This window comes from Saimiri boliviensis, chromosome 17 (assembly GCF_048565385.1).
Source record: "Saimiri boliviensis isolate mSaiBol1 chromosome 17, mSaiBol1.pri, whole genome shotgun sequence".
Taxonomy (NCBI): Eukaryota; Metazoa; Chordata; class Mammalia; order Primates; family Cebidae; genus Saimiri; species Saimiri boliviensis.
The window spans coordinates 72105871-72121436 of NC_133465.1; the positions used below are offsets into that span (position 1 = coordinate 72105871).

General features: G+C 53.7%; 1 protein-coding gene across 2 annotated transcripts; it reads left to right on the top strand.

Moving 5' to 3' along the window:
- Positions 1–476: 476 nt before the first annotated feature.
- FN3KRP (fructosamine 3 kinase related protein) lies at positions 477–15279 on the top strand. Of its 2 annotated transcripts, XM_039476716.2 has the most exons (7): positions 477–688; positions 5205–5356; positions 6764–6855; positions 8482–8564; positions 10378–10500; positions 10745–11079; positions 15100–15279. In XM_039476716.2, the coding sequence occupies exons 1-7, from the start codon at positions 548–550 to the stop codon at positions 15185–15187; spliced, it is 1014 nt and encodes a 337-aa protein (XP_039332650.1). In that variant the 5' UTR covers positions 477–547; the 3' UTR covers positions 15188–15279. The 2 variants fall into 2 exon arrangements, with proteins under 2 accessions (XP_039332650.1, XP_039332651.1); XM_039476717.2 differs by lacking the exon at positions 15100–15279 and having other exon boundaries at positions 478–688; positions 10745–11834.
- Positions 15280–15566: the final 287 nt, after the last annotated feature.

Below are 15566 nucleotides of genomic sequence, written 5' to 3' on the forward strand. Positions count from 1 at the left end.
GCGTGCGCCCCAGCCGCCCGCCACGCCCCACGCCGGGGGCTCCGTTCCTCGGGGTCTTCGCATTCCGGGCTCCGGTTACCCAGCCCTTGGGCTGAGGTCCCTTGCTACTGGGTCGGCGCTTTAGAAAACAGACTTTTAACTACTTGCATCAGCATTTCCACTTGTTTTCTGCGGGAGAGCTGAGTTCACACCGTCGCGGTGCGGACGCCGACGCAGCCCGAGCGACCCCGTGGGCGGCGAGACCCCGCCCCCCGACGTCAGCTCTCCCCCACCCAATCCCCGCGCCTGCCCGCTTCCCGGCCCCACCCCTTCCCGCCCCTCAATCCCGCGCTCGTCCTTGCGGCCAGGCCCCGCCCCTTCGCGCCACCCAATCCCTGTGCTCGTCTTTGCGGCCACGCTCCGCTCCTGCCCGCTTTTCACCCAATCCTAGCGCTCGTTTCCGCTGCCAGGCCCGCCCCCGCCCGCCCGTCGCCCAATCCCAGCGCGGACTCTCGTCCGCCCGCTCCGCCGCCGCCTCTCCCGTCTCTGCCAGGCCCGGGGCGGGAACATGGAGGCGCTGCTGAGGCGCGAGCTGGGCTGCGACTCCGTCCGGGCCACGGGCCACACGGGGGGCGGCTGCATCAGCCAGGGCCGGAGCTACGACACGGACCGAGGACGCGTATTCGTGAAAGTGAACTCCAAGGCGGAGGTGAGGCCGCGCGGCGGGCGCGGCCGGGGCGGGGCGCGGGGCGCGGCCGCCGTTTCCCCCGCCGGAGGCCGGGGTGGCTCTCCCGGGACCGCCGCGCGCCGCTCGGGGGAGGACGCTTCGCGCGGGGCGCGCGGTGGACGGGGCCGGGGGCGGCGGAAGCGTCGGGGAGCCGTCCCGAGGGGCGCGCGGCCGCCCCGCCCCTGCTGCGCGGGAACGGACGTTCTCCCGGGGCCCCCGGGGCGGGGGGCGCGTCCGGCTGCTGCGGCCCCGGGCCCGGCGCGCTCGGCCCCTCGCAGGCCTCCTCCCGGGGCCGGACCCCACCCCCCGGGACGGGGTCCCCTTACTCGGGAGCACGGATGCGCTTCCCCTTCGAACCTCGTTCTGGGAGATCAGCTGCGTGTGCACGTGGTTTTCCCAGGGGTCCGCCGACTGTGCGGTTTCTGTTTTTTCTTTCTTACTTTATTTTATTTTATTTTATTTTTTGAGACGGAGTTTCGCTCTTGTTACCCAGGCTGGAGTGCAATGGCGCGATCTCGGCTCACCGCAACCTCCGCCTCCCGGGTTCAGGCAATTCTCCTGCCTCAGCCTCCTGAGTAGCTGGGATTACAGGCACGCGCCACCATGCCCAGCTAATGTTTTGTATTTTTAGTAGAGACGGGGTTTCACCGTGTTGACCAGGATGGTCTCGATCTCTTGGCCTCGTGATCCACCCTCCCAAAGTGCTGGGATGACAGGCGTGAGCCACCGCGCCCGGCCTACTTTTTCTTTCTTGATACAGAGCCTGGCTCAGCCTCCCAGGCCTGAGTGCAGCGGTGCGACCTGTCAGCCTCTGCCTCCCTGGCACAAGTGATTCTCCTGCCGCAGCCTCCTGAGTGGCTGGGACTACAGGTCGCCACCACGCCCAGCTGATTTTTATATTTTTAGTAGAGATGCGGTTTCACCACGTTGGCCAGGCTGGCCTTGAACTCCTGACCTCAGGTGATCCGCCCACCTCGGCCTCCTGAAGTGCCGGGATTACAGGCGTGAGACACCGCACCCGGCCCATGCCTGGTTATTCTTAAATTTTTTGTAGACACAGGGTCTCACTGTGTTGCCCAGGCTGATCCCAAATTCTTGCCTCAAGCAATCCCATCTGCCTCAGCCTCCCAAAGTGCTGGGATTACAGGCGTGGAGCCACCTCATCCAGCACGCAGTCCGTTCCAAACACTTTATAAATATTAATATCACTCCCTAAGACAGACAAAGTTAGGGGGAAGGAAGATAACCGTTTTGTAAGCATAATTTTTGAAGTATCATCTCTAGAAGAGAAAGGAAAAACTGGGTCCTGGCTATACTTTACTAGAGTTGGGGAGAAAATAAGGAGGAACAGGAGAAACTAAATGCGAAGAGGGGAAGGAGGATCTGTGAGCCAGCTGGCGGCTAAGGCTCCTCCACAGAAATATCCACCTATGTGTGGCCCTAGGTTTCTAGCTAAAGCTAAGAACACTGATACTCCAGAGTAGCCCCAAAATAAAATTAAGCCTAAATTGGGATGTAGAGGTACAGGAGATTAACTTAAGAGAGGAGTACGAGAGAAAACCAGTTACCCAGGCTGCAAAGGACAGATAAGAATAATCAAAGGAGGCCAGGCACAGCGGCTCACACTGCCACTGTAATCCCAGCACTTTGGGAGGCTGAGGCAGGCGGATCACCTGAGGTCAGGAGTTCGAGACCAGCCTGGCCAACGTGATGAAACCCTGTCTCTACTAAAAATACAAAAGTTAGCCAGGGTTGGTGGTAGGCACCTGTAATCCCAGCTACTCGTGAGGCTGAGGTAGGACAATCGCTTGAACCTGGGAGGTGGAGGTTGCAGTGAGCTGAGAGAGATCGTGCCTTGCACTGCAGCCTGGGCAACAAACCGAGACTCTGTCTCAAGAAAGGGGGAAAAAATTAGCCAGGTCTGGTGGCATCGTGTGCCTGTAGTCCTAGCTACTCAGGAGGCTAAGGCAAGAGGATCTCTTGAGCCCAGGAATTCGAGATTGCGGTGAGCTGTAATCACACCACTGCACTCCAGCTTCGGTGACAGAGCGAGACCCTGTCCAGACAAAATTGAAAAACCAAACTAAAGCAACCCAGAATGGACTGTGGAAGTTAGTTGCTAACTCAGCTGACAGCAAGCCTGTGAAACCGGTACTATTCCTGGCTCCGTTTTGCAGATGAAGTTGAGGCACAGAGGGCTGAAGCTGCTGTCTCGGGCCATAGCATCAGTGGTTGTGAGAATGAGTAGAAGGATATCAGAGGCAGCTCTGCTTGTGGTTGTCTGTTGTAGGTGGTAGAGTGAACGAATAGAGCACCATACCTTGGCCACAGCCCAGAGACCACGGGACTCGGTGCAGAATAATGACAAAGTAGGCAAAATATCTCTTATGTTGTGGAGGGCTGGGCACAGTGGCTCATGCCTGTAATCCCAGCACTTTGGGAGGCTGAGGCAGATGAATCACGAGGTCAGGAGATCGAGACCATCCTGGCTAACATGGTGAAACCCCATCTCTACTAAAAATAAAGAAAATTAGCTGGGCATGGTAGCATGTGCCTGTAGTCCTAGCTACTCGGGAGGCCGAGGCAGGAGAATCGCTTGAACCTGAGAGGTGGAGGTTGCAGTGAGCTGAGATCACACCACTGCACCCCAGCCTGGGCAACAGAGTGAGACTCCATCTCAAAAAAAAAAAAAAAAAGCTATGCTCTGGAAAGTCACGATAGAGGTTGCCTTTGGGGAACAGGATGGTGGGCGGTGGAGAGAAGAGGTGTTTTGGATTGCAGTAAATCCAGTCTTGATCTGGGCGATACTCACATATTGAGGAACATATTGAGTTGGACTCTGGAGCTGTGCACTTTTCTGCGTGTTCTTCAGTGACAGTTTTCCTTGAAAAGAAAGAAGGTATTTTAAAGGTGAAGAATTACCTACTATGGGAAGTTAGGGAAGATTTCTTTGAGACATGGAAACAGATACAAAGTTGAAATCTGAAGGGTGGCTAGGAAGGCGCTGAGGTGGCGAAAGATGGAGGAAGAGTGATCTAGCCGGGCGCGGTGGCTCACGCCTGTAATCCCAGCACTGTGGGAGGCTGAGGCGGGTGGATCGCCAGGTCAAGAGATCGAGACCATCCTGGTCAACATGGTGAAACCCCGTCTCTACTAAAAATACTAAAAATTAGCTGGGCATGGTGGTGCGTGCCTGTAATCTCAGCTACTCAGGAGGCTGAGGCAGGAGAATTGCCTGAGCCCAGGAGGCGGAGGTTGCGGTGAGCCGAGATCGCGCCATTGCACTCCAGCCTGGGTAACAAGAGCGAAACTCCGTCTCAAAAAAAAAAAAAAATACAAAAATTAGCCAGGCGTGATGACGCGCACACCTATAATCTTAGCTACTCCAGAGGCTGAGGCAGGAGAATCACTTGAACTCCAGAGGCGAGGTGGAGCTTGCACCGAGATCACACCACTGCACTCCAGCCTGGTGACAGAGTAAGACTCCGTCTCAAAAAAAAAAAAAAAAATGTTCCAAGCAGTGGTGACAGGGCAGCAGCTGTGGGGTTCTGAGGCTGAGGAGGTAGGGACTCTGAGGAACTGAAGGAAGGCTGAAGAAAGCTGGAAGACAGGAACACGAGGAGAGAAAGAGAGAGAGACTGTGTGTGTGTGTGTGTGTGTGTGTGTGTGTGTGTGTGTGTGTATGTTGTGTCTGTGAGTATGGTGTATCTGTGTATGTCGTGTGTTTGTGTCTGTATATATGTTGTGTGTGTCTGTGTCTGTGTGTATGGTGTATCCATGTCTGTATGTCGTGTGTGTGTGTCTGTGTGTAAGGGTGGAGACCCAGGTGAGGATGGGGAAGCGGGCAGGGCAGTGGTGTGTGTAGCAGGAGGAAAGGAAAGGCCGCTGGCCCTGACCTCTTTCTTTAGGGATCACTGCCGTGTGGTGAGCAGGGGGACCCCTGTAGTCCTGGGGAGTCAGATGGAAAGGACGTCTCAAGATGAGGTGGTTTCCAGTGCTAGGCAGGAGGTGGCATAGGACTTGGTGGTCTGTTCAGGTGAAAAGTGACCCCAGGTCACTGGCATACGCAGTCAGGGTGCTGCCTGCACCTGAGAGGCCAGGTGAGCATGTGTCCTATAGGTAGAACAGGACTGGAGCTGAGGTGTTGTATGAGGATACTGACTGGTAATTCACATTCACAGTCCGCTGTTTGCCAGATCTTAGTGGATTAGTGCCTTCGACTTCCCTCTCTCCAGAGAACCTCCGATTCAACCACAGCACTGTAGGAGTCCAGTCCAGTACCAGAAAGCACAAGCCCTCTTCTTCCAGTGCAGCGTCTGACCCTGCAGCCTATCCTGTGGACCAGTGCCTTTGAAAGCATCGTCCATGTCTATGGAATCCTCAGTCAGGAGAGCTTTGGTGTGAAGTTGTAATGCTAGAGGAAAACGTATCTACAGAGCCTTTCCAGAACTAACCTTGCCTCCCTTCATTTCCCCTGCTTCTGTTATTTTTCTCACAGGCCAGAAGAATGTTTGAAGGTGAGATGGCAAGTTTAACTGCCATCCTGAAAACAAACACAGTGAGAGTGCCCAAGCCCATCAAGGTTCTGGATGCCCCAGGCGGCGGAAGCGTGCTGGTGATGGAGCACGTGGACATGAGGCATCTGAGCAGGTGGGTCTTCATATCACCCCACTGCTGGCTTCATACCATCCCCCCCACCCCTGCTGACTTTATTATGTGAGCCGGCGCGTCTTCACACCAGCCCCGGCTGGCTTTATTTTCCAACAAGTGGTTCTCTGATAACTGAAGCTTGCACTGGGGGCACCATTTTGAGGAGTGTGACGCAAAGAACCCTGTGACTCCATGTGTCATGAGTTCCGCAGAATGAACAGCAGGCCCTGCAACCAAGGGCAGTAGCAAGAGGAATCTCCCAAAGTGAGATACTGACCAAAACCCTGCTGAGGGCTGGGTGCTGCGGCTCATGCCTGTAATCCCAGCACTTTGGGTGGCTGAGGCAGGTGAATCACTTGAGGTCAGGAGTTTGAGACCAACCTGGGCAACATGGTGAAACCTGTCTCTAGTAAAAATAAAAAATTAGCTGGGCACGGTGGCTCTTCCCTGTAATCCCAGCACTTTGGGAGGCTGAGGCAGGCAGATCACTTGAGGTCAGCAGTTTGAGACCAGTCTGGCCAACACAGTAAAACCCCACTGCTATTAAAAATACGAAAAATTAGCCAGGCGTGGTGGTGGGTGCTTGTAATCCCAGCTACTCTGGAGGCCGAGGTAGGAGAATGGTTTGAACTCTGGAGGTGGAGGTTGTAGTGAGCTGAGATCATGCCACTGCACTCTAGCCTGGGCAACAGCGAGACTCTGTCTCAAAAAAACCCGGAACGTTTGGCTGGGCAGGGTGGCTTATGCTTGTAATCCTAACACTTTGGGGGGCAGAGGTGGGTGGATTACGAGTTCAAGAGATTGAGCAACATGGTGAAACCCTGTGTCTACTAAAAATACAAAAATTAGCTTGGCGTGGTGGTACACACCTATAGTCTCAGCTACTTGGGAGGCCTAGGCAGGAGAATGGCTTGAACCCAGGAGGCGGAAGTTGCAGTGAGCCAAGATCACACCACTGCACTCTAGCCTGGCCTGTGGATCGAGACTCCATCTCAATAAAACAAACAAAAAAAACCAGGCTAGGTGCGGTGGCTTATGCCTGTAATCCCAGCACTTTGGGAGGCTGAGGCAGGTGGATCATGAGGTCAAGAGTTCAAGACCAGCCTGTCCAATGTTGTGGAACCCTGTCTCTACTAAAAAGAAATACAAAAATCAGTCAGGCATGGTGGTGTGCACCTGTAGTCCCAGCTACTCGAGAGGTTGAGGCATGAGAATCATTTAAACCCAGGAGGCAGAGGTTGCAGTGAGCCGAGATCCTGCCACTGCACTCCAGCCTGAGTGACAGAGTGAGACTCCGTCTCAAAAAATAAAAGTTTTCTCCCCCTTTATGTGCCCTGAGTCTGAGTGGTGGGTGTGTCTCACCTTTCTGCGTGTCATCTGTTCAGTCGCTGCCTTTTGATTTGACAGTCACGCTGCAAAGCTTGGAGCCCAGCTGGCCGACTTACACCTCGAGAACAAGAAGCATGGAGAGACGCTCCTGAGAGAGGCGGGCACAGTGGGTATGGTGCTGCGCAGGCCGTGGTGCTCCTGCCGAGGGGAGAACGTTGAGCCGGCGTGGGCTCAGAGGTGGGGCGGTGCAGCGGCCATGGGAGGGTCAGATGCGTGATGGTGCCAGGGCAAAGGAACGTCAGCCCTGAGCCACATCTCACAGTGCACTGAACACTGTGAACGTGATGAGTGTGTGTCCTAAATGCATTCGAAACACGGAAAACGTTTGCTGGACATGAGACCTCCCCTGGCGTTACAGTCGCTTTTACCTCTCCTTCCCCAGATGAGTCTAAGCAGAGGTCCTCTGGCTGTGGTTAAAGAGCAAGACCTTTAAGCACAGGGTCTCTCCTTGTAAAACAGTCCTACTCGAGGCTCAGAATTACAGCTGTCCTGTCTGACCTTTCCGGAGTGTAACGTGCTGTCAGGATTGAGCGAGTTTTTAATCTGCTGACATTTAGACTCTGCGGCCCATGTGGTAGATGTGAGGCAGACGAGCTGCCAATCAGAGCAGATAACTAAGGATCTGCCGTATGAGGCATGCGGCTGGACAGTCTGTTCTGTGAGGGTCCGTGACGGGCGCCCCCAGGCCACCTGTCTGGTGACATCACTGAGAGGCCCCCAGGCTCCCTGTCAGGGGTTTAGTCCATTGGGATTTCCCTTGAGTTAGGGAGACTGCAGAGCAGTGAGATGATTTCTTTTTTTCTGAGACGGAGTTTTGCTCTTATTGCCAGGCTGGATTGCAGGGGCGTGATCTCCACTCACTGCCACCTCCGCCTCTTGGTTGTTTTTTTTGTTTGTTTGTTTTTTTCTGAGACGGAGTTTCGCTCTTGTTACCCAGGCTGGAGTGCAATGGCGCGATCTCGGCTCACCGCAACCTCCGCCTCCTGGGTTCAGGCAATTCTCCTGCCTCAGCCTCCTGAGTAGCTGGGATTACAGGCACGCGCCACCATGCCCAGCTGATTTTTTTTGTATTTTTAGTAGAGACAGGGTTTCACCAGGTTGACCAGGATGGTCTTGATCTCTTGACCTCGTGATCCACCCGCCTCGGCCTCCCAAAGTGCTGGGATTACAGGCGTGAGCCACCGCGCCCGGCCCACCTCTTGGTTTTAAGCGATTTTCCTGCCTTGGCCTCCTGAGTAGCTGGGATTACAGGTATCCGCCACCAGGCCAGCTAACTAGAGATGGGGTTTTGCCGTGTTGGCCAGGCTGGTCTTGAACTCCTGACCTCAGGTGATCCGCCCACCTCAGTCTCCCAGAGTATCTTTTTCCTCTTTAAGAGGGTCTTCCTCTTTTTTTTTCCCGACAGTGTGTGGCCCTCCGCCTTGGCGCCACGTGTCCTGTTGGGACGTGAGGCGGGTCCCCTGCGAGGTTCCTGTGGGCTCCCTGTGCTGCCCGTGTCCTCTGGTGCCGCTCCTCGGGAGCTGCTAGTGTCTTTGATGCCAACATGTGCTGGAGCAGGCTGTGTTTGGGGTGTTCTGTCGGTCGGTGGAGACCCAGGCCTTGTTTGTCTCTGGTGGGGGCATAAGCTTGTAGGAGCTCGCTGAGGTTGTGTCTGAAGGTGACTCAGTTTCGAGAGTGGGGCTGGGATCCCTTGGAACTAACTCATTTTCCTTCTTTTGTTTTCTTTTGCCTGCAAGGGAGAGGAGGTGGGCAGGAGGAACGGCCCTTTGTGGACCGGTTTGGATTTGACGTGGTGACGTGCTGTGGGTACCTTCCCCAGGTGAGTGTATTTCAGTCAGGTCAGCTGTTCAGACACGGGGTGGGAGGCACACCCCCTTCCTTTTTATGTGAGCTTTAGTAAAATTATTTGCACCGTTTTTTGGTTCGCTGATGTTTAAGAGGTTGTCATGAGGTTGACCCACCTAATGTGCTAGGTGAGCATGAAGAAACCAAGGAGGACCAGCAAGTTAGATGCTGAATTTCAAGGTGGGTAAAAATGAGGGACTGTAACAGGTGTTTTCTTTTAAATATACTAAACTCTCAAGGGGAGTGGAATGACAAGGGTCTGTAACTTGGTTGTATGATTTTATGGTTGCTTCCTTCTGCATTTCAGCCTGGGGAATTCTGCTTGATGCCCAGCACGTGTGGAGTGGACAGGGTGGTAGCTCCTTGGGAGGGGTATACAGATGAACCTAGAAAACTTTCTGGGGTTTGCTGGCAGACACAGGGGCAGTAGAAAGACGTGGAAATGTAGGAGGTTGTCCAGAAACCTGCCGAGGGGCCAGGAGTGGCCCGCTCTGGTCCTGCCTGCTCCGGGGGGTTTTGTAGCCAGGTCTGCCCCTTCCTGTCGTGGCTGTCCTCACACTGTGTGTGTGCATATGTGTACGTGTGTGTGCATGCATGTGTGCGATGCATGATGCTGGCACTCTGCCTGCTCCATGTGCTGCTCCAGCCTTGTGTGTCTGTCTTGCTTCCCCTGGGTGGTGAGTCCTCTCTTGGGGTCCTTCTCAGCAGGGCTCCATGTGACCTCCTATCATCACTGTCTGGGGAGGGGCTGTCTGAGCAGATGTCAGAAGTGAGCCCTGGGGTCAGGCAGGTCAGCCAGCTATGGCCTTCATACTTCACTGTGAGCGTAAATTACGAGGAAATGTTAGCCACTTGCTTTAGCAGCAAAAAAAAAACCCAATTTTAAAATTTTAAATAAAAAGGTGAGGCTGGGCACGGTGGCTCATACCTGTAATCCCAGCGCTCTGGGAGGCCGAGGTGGGCGGATCATAAGAGATCCAGACCATCCTGGCCAACATGGCGAAACCCTGTCTCTACTAAAAATACAAAAATGAGCCAGGCATGGTGGCATGTGCCCCTAGACCCAGCTACTCAAGAGGCTGAGGCAGGAGAAGCCCTTGAACCCAGGAGGCGGAGGTTGTAGTGAGCTGAGATTGTGCCACTGCGCTCCAGCCTGGTGACAGAGTGAGACTCCATTTCAAATAATAATAATAAAATATAATAAAAACAACTTAAAAAGCCCTGGTGCCTCATGCCTGTAATCCCGCACTTTGGGAGGCCGAGGTGGGAGGATCGCTTGAGCCTGGGAGTTTGAGACCCCCTCTTGAGTAAAAATACACAACATGAGCAGTTGTGTGCCTTTACACAACTACTTGGGAGGCCGAGGTGGGAGGATTGCTTAAGCCTGGGAGTTCAAGGCTGCAGTGAGCTGTCATCGTGCCACTGCATTCCAGCCTGGGTAATAGAGCAAGACCTTGTCTCACAAAAAGAGAGAGAGAGAGAAAGAGAAAAAGGAAGGGAGGCAGGGAGGGAATATTCTAGAAGACTTCGTTCTCGGAAGGCTGCAGAGTGGATCCTGAAGCATCCCCATGCTTCCCACTGCTCTTGGAATAGGATCTGAGGTCTCAGCATGTGCGTGAGACTCGGGTTCCCCCGGGATGTGGTTCCCCCCAGCCTGCTGTGACTGCCACCCTTTCCACGTGTCGCCCCTGCAGCCCTCCACTTAGATGCCTCTGGGTAGCCGAGCTCTCCCTGAGTCCTGGCATTTCCCAGTGAACTCTGCTTTCAGTTTTGCTGTTATTGTGCAGGTGAATGACTGGCAGGAGGACTGGGTTGTGTTCTTTGCCAGGCAGCGCATTCAGCCCCAGATGGACATGGTGGAGAAGGCGTCGGGGGACAGGGAGGCCCTCCAGCTTTGGTCTGCTCTGCAGGTGAGCGGGGCCCCACCGCACGCCCAACACCTGCCACACGCCCCACTCGCCTGAGGTGCGGAGGCGCCAAGGCATGTGAGGCTACCTTGGAGTCTGGTTCTGGGTGGGAGGTGGGTGCCTGGTGGTGTCCCATCTGCTGCTGCCTGGGGTGGGGACGGGTGTGTGGAGCGGAGCTCAGGGAAACCTCAGCACCTCTCACGCACGCTGTGCTCAGTTGGCTGAGGCTCCATTTTCCTCCCTGCAGTTGAAGATCCCTGACCTGTTCCGCGACTTGGAGATCACCCCGGCCTTACTCCACGGAGACCTCTGGGGCGGAAACGTAGCAGAGGATGCCTCCGGGCCGGTCATTTTTGACCCAGCTTCTTTCTATGGCCACTCGGAATATGAGCTGGCCATTGCCGGCATGTTTGGGGGCTTTAGCAACTCCTTTTATTCCGCCTACCACGGTAAAATCCCCAGGGCCCCAGGATTCGAGAAGCGGCTTCAGTTGTATCAGCTCTTCCACTACTTGAACCACTGGAATCATTTTGGATCGGGGTACAGAGGATCCTCCCTGAGCATCATGAGGAATCTCGTCAAGTGAGTGTGCTTTGCTCTGGAGGGAGCCTTCAAGGTTTCTCCACAGTCCTCTTTAGGATAAACTCTTGTTTCTCACATGGCCAGAGTGGGTTAAGACCAACTCAGTGGCTTATTTCCAAGCCTTGCAAAGTATAGAGTATCTCCGAAGAAAGGTTTTGTCGTTACAGCTTTGTGGGGTTTGTAGGTAGATGGAGCCATGCTAGAGGCAGGGTATGAACCGAGGGCTGGATGAAGCAAGGTGGCTCTGAGCCACACTGCTGCTCCGAGGCGGAGGGACTGGGTGATCTCAGGTGGGTGCCGGGAGGATCCAGTGTGTGGGGAGGTGGTCAGCGCACCCGGGCACTGCTGCTCGGAGGGCACCTTTCCGCCACCTCCTCCCTGCTCTCCTGTGCAGGGACGTCTGGCAAGACTTGGGTCTAGACATGAAACCGTGTCACTAAAAGCTTAAAATGATCAGTTCCAAAATCAGGCACATTCCTCTTCTTCCTGCATGATCTCTGGACCCTGCTGCAGGCTGAGCAGGTCTGTAAACCGATTCTGGGAGTGACCACGCTGCCGGCCTTAGGGTGTCCTTGGGTAAATACAGGAGCCTTCTGTCATTACCCCACCTTCTCTGTCATTTTCTAAAGCTTGCTAAGTTGTCATTCCTTTGCAACTTTACACACTGAGCGAACATCTTTCCCTCCTTCAGTATTGTAGTGATGAGAAGTATTTCATGAATGACATTGATGCTAATAAATCACTTTGCATAAAAATTTGAATAAACTGTTAGTGTTTTCAGTAATGTACAAGATTGTATATTTCCTTCATTTATTGTAATTCAGTATTTATCTTAGTTGTTTGCTGAAAAACTTTTGTAATATTTTGTGACAAGAAACAGGTACAACTAGTGTTTTTGTTTTTTGTTTTTAGAGACAGGTCTTGCCCTGTTGCGTAGGCTGGAGTGCAGTGGTGTGGTCATAGCTCACTGCAACCTCAGACTCCCAGGTTCAAGCAATCCTCCCATCTCGCCTCTTGAGTAGCTGGAACTACAGGCGTGAACCACCATACCTAGCTAATTTTTGTATTTTTAGTAGAGACAAGGTTTTGCCGTGTTGCCCAGGCTGGTCTCAAACTCCTGAGCTCAAGCATTCCTCCCTCCTCAGCTTCCCGAGTGCTAGGATTACAGGCCTGAGCCACCATGCCTGACCTAACTATTATTTCTTTCATTTTTTTTTTTTTCTCTCTTTTTAAATTTTTTTAACCTCTTTTTTTTTTAAATAAAGACAAGGTTTCACCATGTTGGCCAGGCTGGTCTCAAACTGCTGACCTCAGATGATCCACCTGCCTCGGCCTTCCAAAGTGCGGGGATTACAGGCTTGAGTCATTGTGATTGTGACTGGCCTCTTTTTTTTGGAGACTGTTTCCAAGCTGGAGTGCAGTGGTGCCATCTCGGCTCACTGCAGCTTCTGCCCTCTACCTTCTGGGCACAAGCGATTCTCATGTCTCAGCCTCCCGAGCAGCTGGAGTAGCTGGTATGCTACCACGCCAGCTAATTTCTGTGTTTTTAGTAGAGATGGGGTTTCACCACGTTGCCCAGGCTGGTCTTGAATTCCTGAGTTCAAGCAGCCGACCTGCCTCAGCCTCCCAAATGTTTCTTCTTTTTTAGTTGGAGTCTCGTTCTCTCGCTCAGGCTGGAGTGTAGTGGTGCGATAGCTCCCTGTAACCTCTGCCTGCTGGGTTCAAGTGATTCTCCTGCCTCAGCCTTTCAGTGTAGCTGGGATTACAGGTGTGCACCACCATACCTAGCTAATTTTTGTATTTTTAGTAGAGATGGGGTTTTGCAATGTTGGCCAGGCTGGTCTTGAACTCCTGGCCTCAAGGAATCTACCTGCCCTGGCCTCCCAAAGTGCTGGGATTACAGGCCTGAGCCACCATCCCTGGCCCAACTGTTGTTTCTTTAAAACCTCTGTAGTCTTGTCTTTTTGTGAGGATAAAAGGATAGCTCAGAGCTTCAGAGTAAAAGCAGGAATAGCCCAAGAACTGTCTGCGATATGTGACTCGCAGTGATACTCTACTGCCTTTCGTATTCGCCCTGTGAGCTCCGGAAAACGTTGAAGGAGAGTGAAAGGCGCTGTAGAGTGACCTCGGGGGAAGAAGCCACTTGGCGAAACGGCAAACACCGTGTTTGGGGGGTCACCCAGCGTTGTCATGGCTGGGCTGAAGGGGATGGACTGAAGACTTGTGTTTGCTTGTTCTGTTGTAAGTCGGACTCCTCAGCAGAATGCAGAACAGAACGCAGTTCCTTTAGAATGCCGGCTTTTGTGTGGACAACAAAGGACCCTGAGCCTGGTGGTCAGTTTGCAGCCTGGCAGTTCCTAGACGACCATTTGCCAGGATTTCAGCTCGTTTACTCTGACCCTGGGAAACTGCTAACTTCCCAAGGAAAACGGTGCCTTGCCTGGGCGTGGTGGCTCACGCCTGTAATCCCAACACTTTGTGGGGCCGAGGAGGGTGGATCACAAAGTCCAGAGATCGAGACCATCCTGGCCAACATACTGAAATTCCATCTCTACTAACCACAAAATTAGCTGGGTGTGGTGACGCACGTCTGTAGTGGGAGGAATGTTTGAGCTGCTTGGGAGGCTGATGCCGGAGAATCACTTGAACCCGGGAGACAGGCCGAGCTCAGATTGTGCCATTGCACTCCAGCCTGGCGACAAAGCGAGACTCGGTCTCAAAAAAAAAGTGATGCCTTGGCCGGGCAGCGTCCTGACGGCAGGCATGCTGCTTGACCCCCCACTGGGTGGGTCCTACCGAGCGATGCCCTCGGTTTCCAGGAGGGTTTGGTTTTGGCGGCTGCCAGGCCTGAGGCCTTCCACAGAGACAGTGAGTCTACAACGGACACCGTCTGGGAAGCACAGCCCAGGCTCCTGTGGTTAGTCATGTGTGAAGAAAGTGGCCCAGGTGCCACGGCAAGAGACTGAGGCACAATCTGTCCCAGCATAATAACTGAAGACTCATAGACATGACACCAAATAGATATTAGATTCAATCATATTCAATTATATAATCTTATTACATCATCATTCTCCATTAGTCTTTAGTATTATAGTGTAGGAATGTTTGAGTCTTACAGTACAGACATAATCGGGTGAAATATAATCTGGAACTGAAGGGACATTGTGAGAAGTGATTGGGAGGGGAGAGTAAATGCCTTGCGGTAATGCCAGTGCCTGGGAAGGTGTCCGTTGCTTAGCAGGCAGGACTTGCAGTAACACCAGTGCCTGGGAAGGTGCCCGTTGCTTAGCAGGCAGGACTTGCAGTAACACCAGTGCCTCGGGAGGTGCCCGTTGCTTAGCAGGCAGGACTTGTGGCAATGCCAATGCCCAGGAAGGCGCCCATTACTTAGCAGGCAGGCCTCGCGGTAAGGCCAGCATCTGGGGAGGCGCCCATTGCTTAACAGGCCGTGAGGGGGAGTTTCCCTCCCACTGGGGAGTTCAGAGAAAACTCTGCTCTGCCGACCCTCGAGGAAGGTCTGACACTGGCCAGGGGCTTAAACACCTCTCCGTGGTGCGGTGCTCCGATGGCCGCCATCCTCGTCCACCTTCGTGTTCCACCCACCCGATGCTCCCCTGTAAATTCTTAGAGGCCGTGAGCAGTAAGAATAGAGGAATCCTAAAAGCCTTCGCTCTGTCTGATAAGTGCATAGAAAGACGCTGACGTATGTGCCTCCCCTCCTTGCAGCGCTGTGTGAGAGGGAGGGGCCCTCTGTGCTGTACCCACATGACCCCCTGAACTGTGGCCACGTGGCCCCCCGTATTGTCAGTACGTGATTTGCTCGACCCCTACCCATCATGTCAGATGAGTCACTCTCCAGCCCTGCCCCCCGCCCTGTATACAATAAATGCCAGTGCGTCCTGGCACTCGGCCACTGCTGGACTCCGACTCTGGTAGCCCTGGTCCCCGGCACAGCTGAATGCTCTTATCTCTATGTCTTGTGTCTTTCTTTTCTATGATCTATCCATCGTCTCACAAAAGAACACCCCCTAGACCCTGCGGGGTTGCACCTGCAGAAGCAGAATGGCCGTCGGGCAAGGAAATGGTGGATGGGACATGCATCTGTTGAGCCTTAGGGAATCGGAAGAGAAGGCTGGACGTGTGGCCCTCACCTGTAATCCCAGCACTTTGGAGGAGGCTGAGGTGGGAGGATCACTTGATCTCAGGAGTTCGAGACCAGCCTGGGCAACATATAGAGATCTCATCTCTAAAAGAAAGAAAGAAAGAGAATTGGAAGAGAAGGGTCTCCATTTCCTGTTCCTCTATTTCACATGAACCATCAGTGTGTAGAACCCCGTAGCCCTGAGAAGGTGAACAGCGTTCGGCTCCGGATGCTGCCTCATTTGGAGAGAGTGAGGCAGCTTCCCCGGATTGTTGGTCAGTGGAGGAGCTGACAGGAGGGCTGAAGTGCCCAAGAGGAAGATGGCCCTGGACGTCACCGTTCTCCG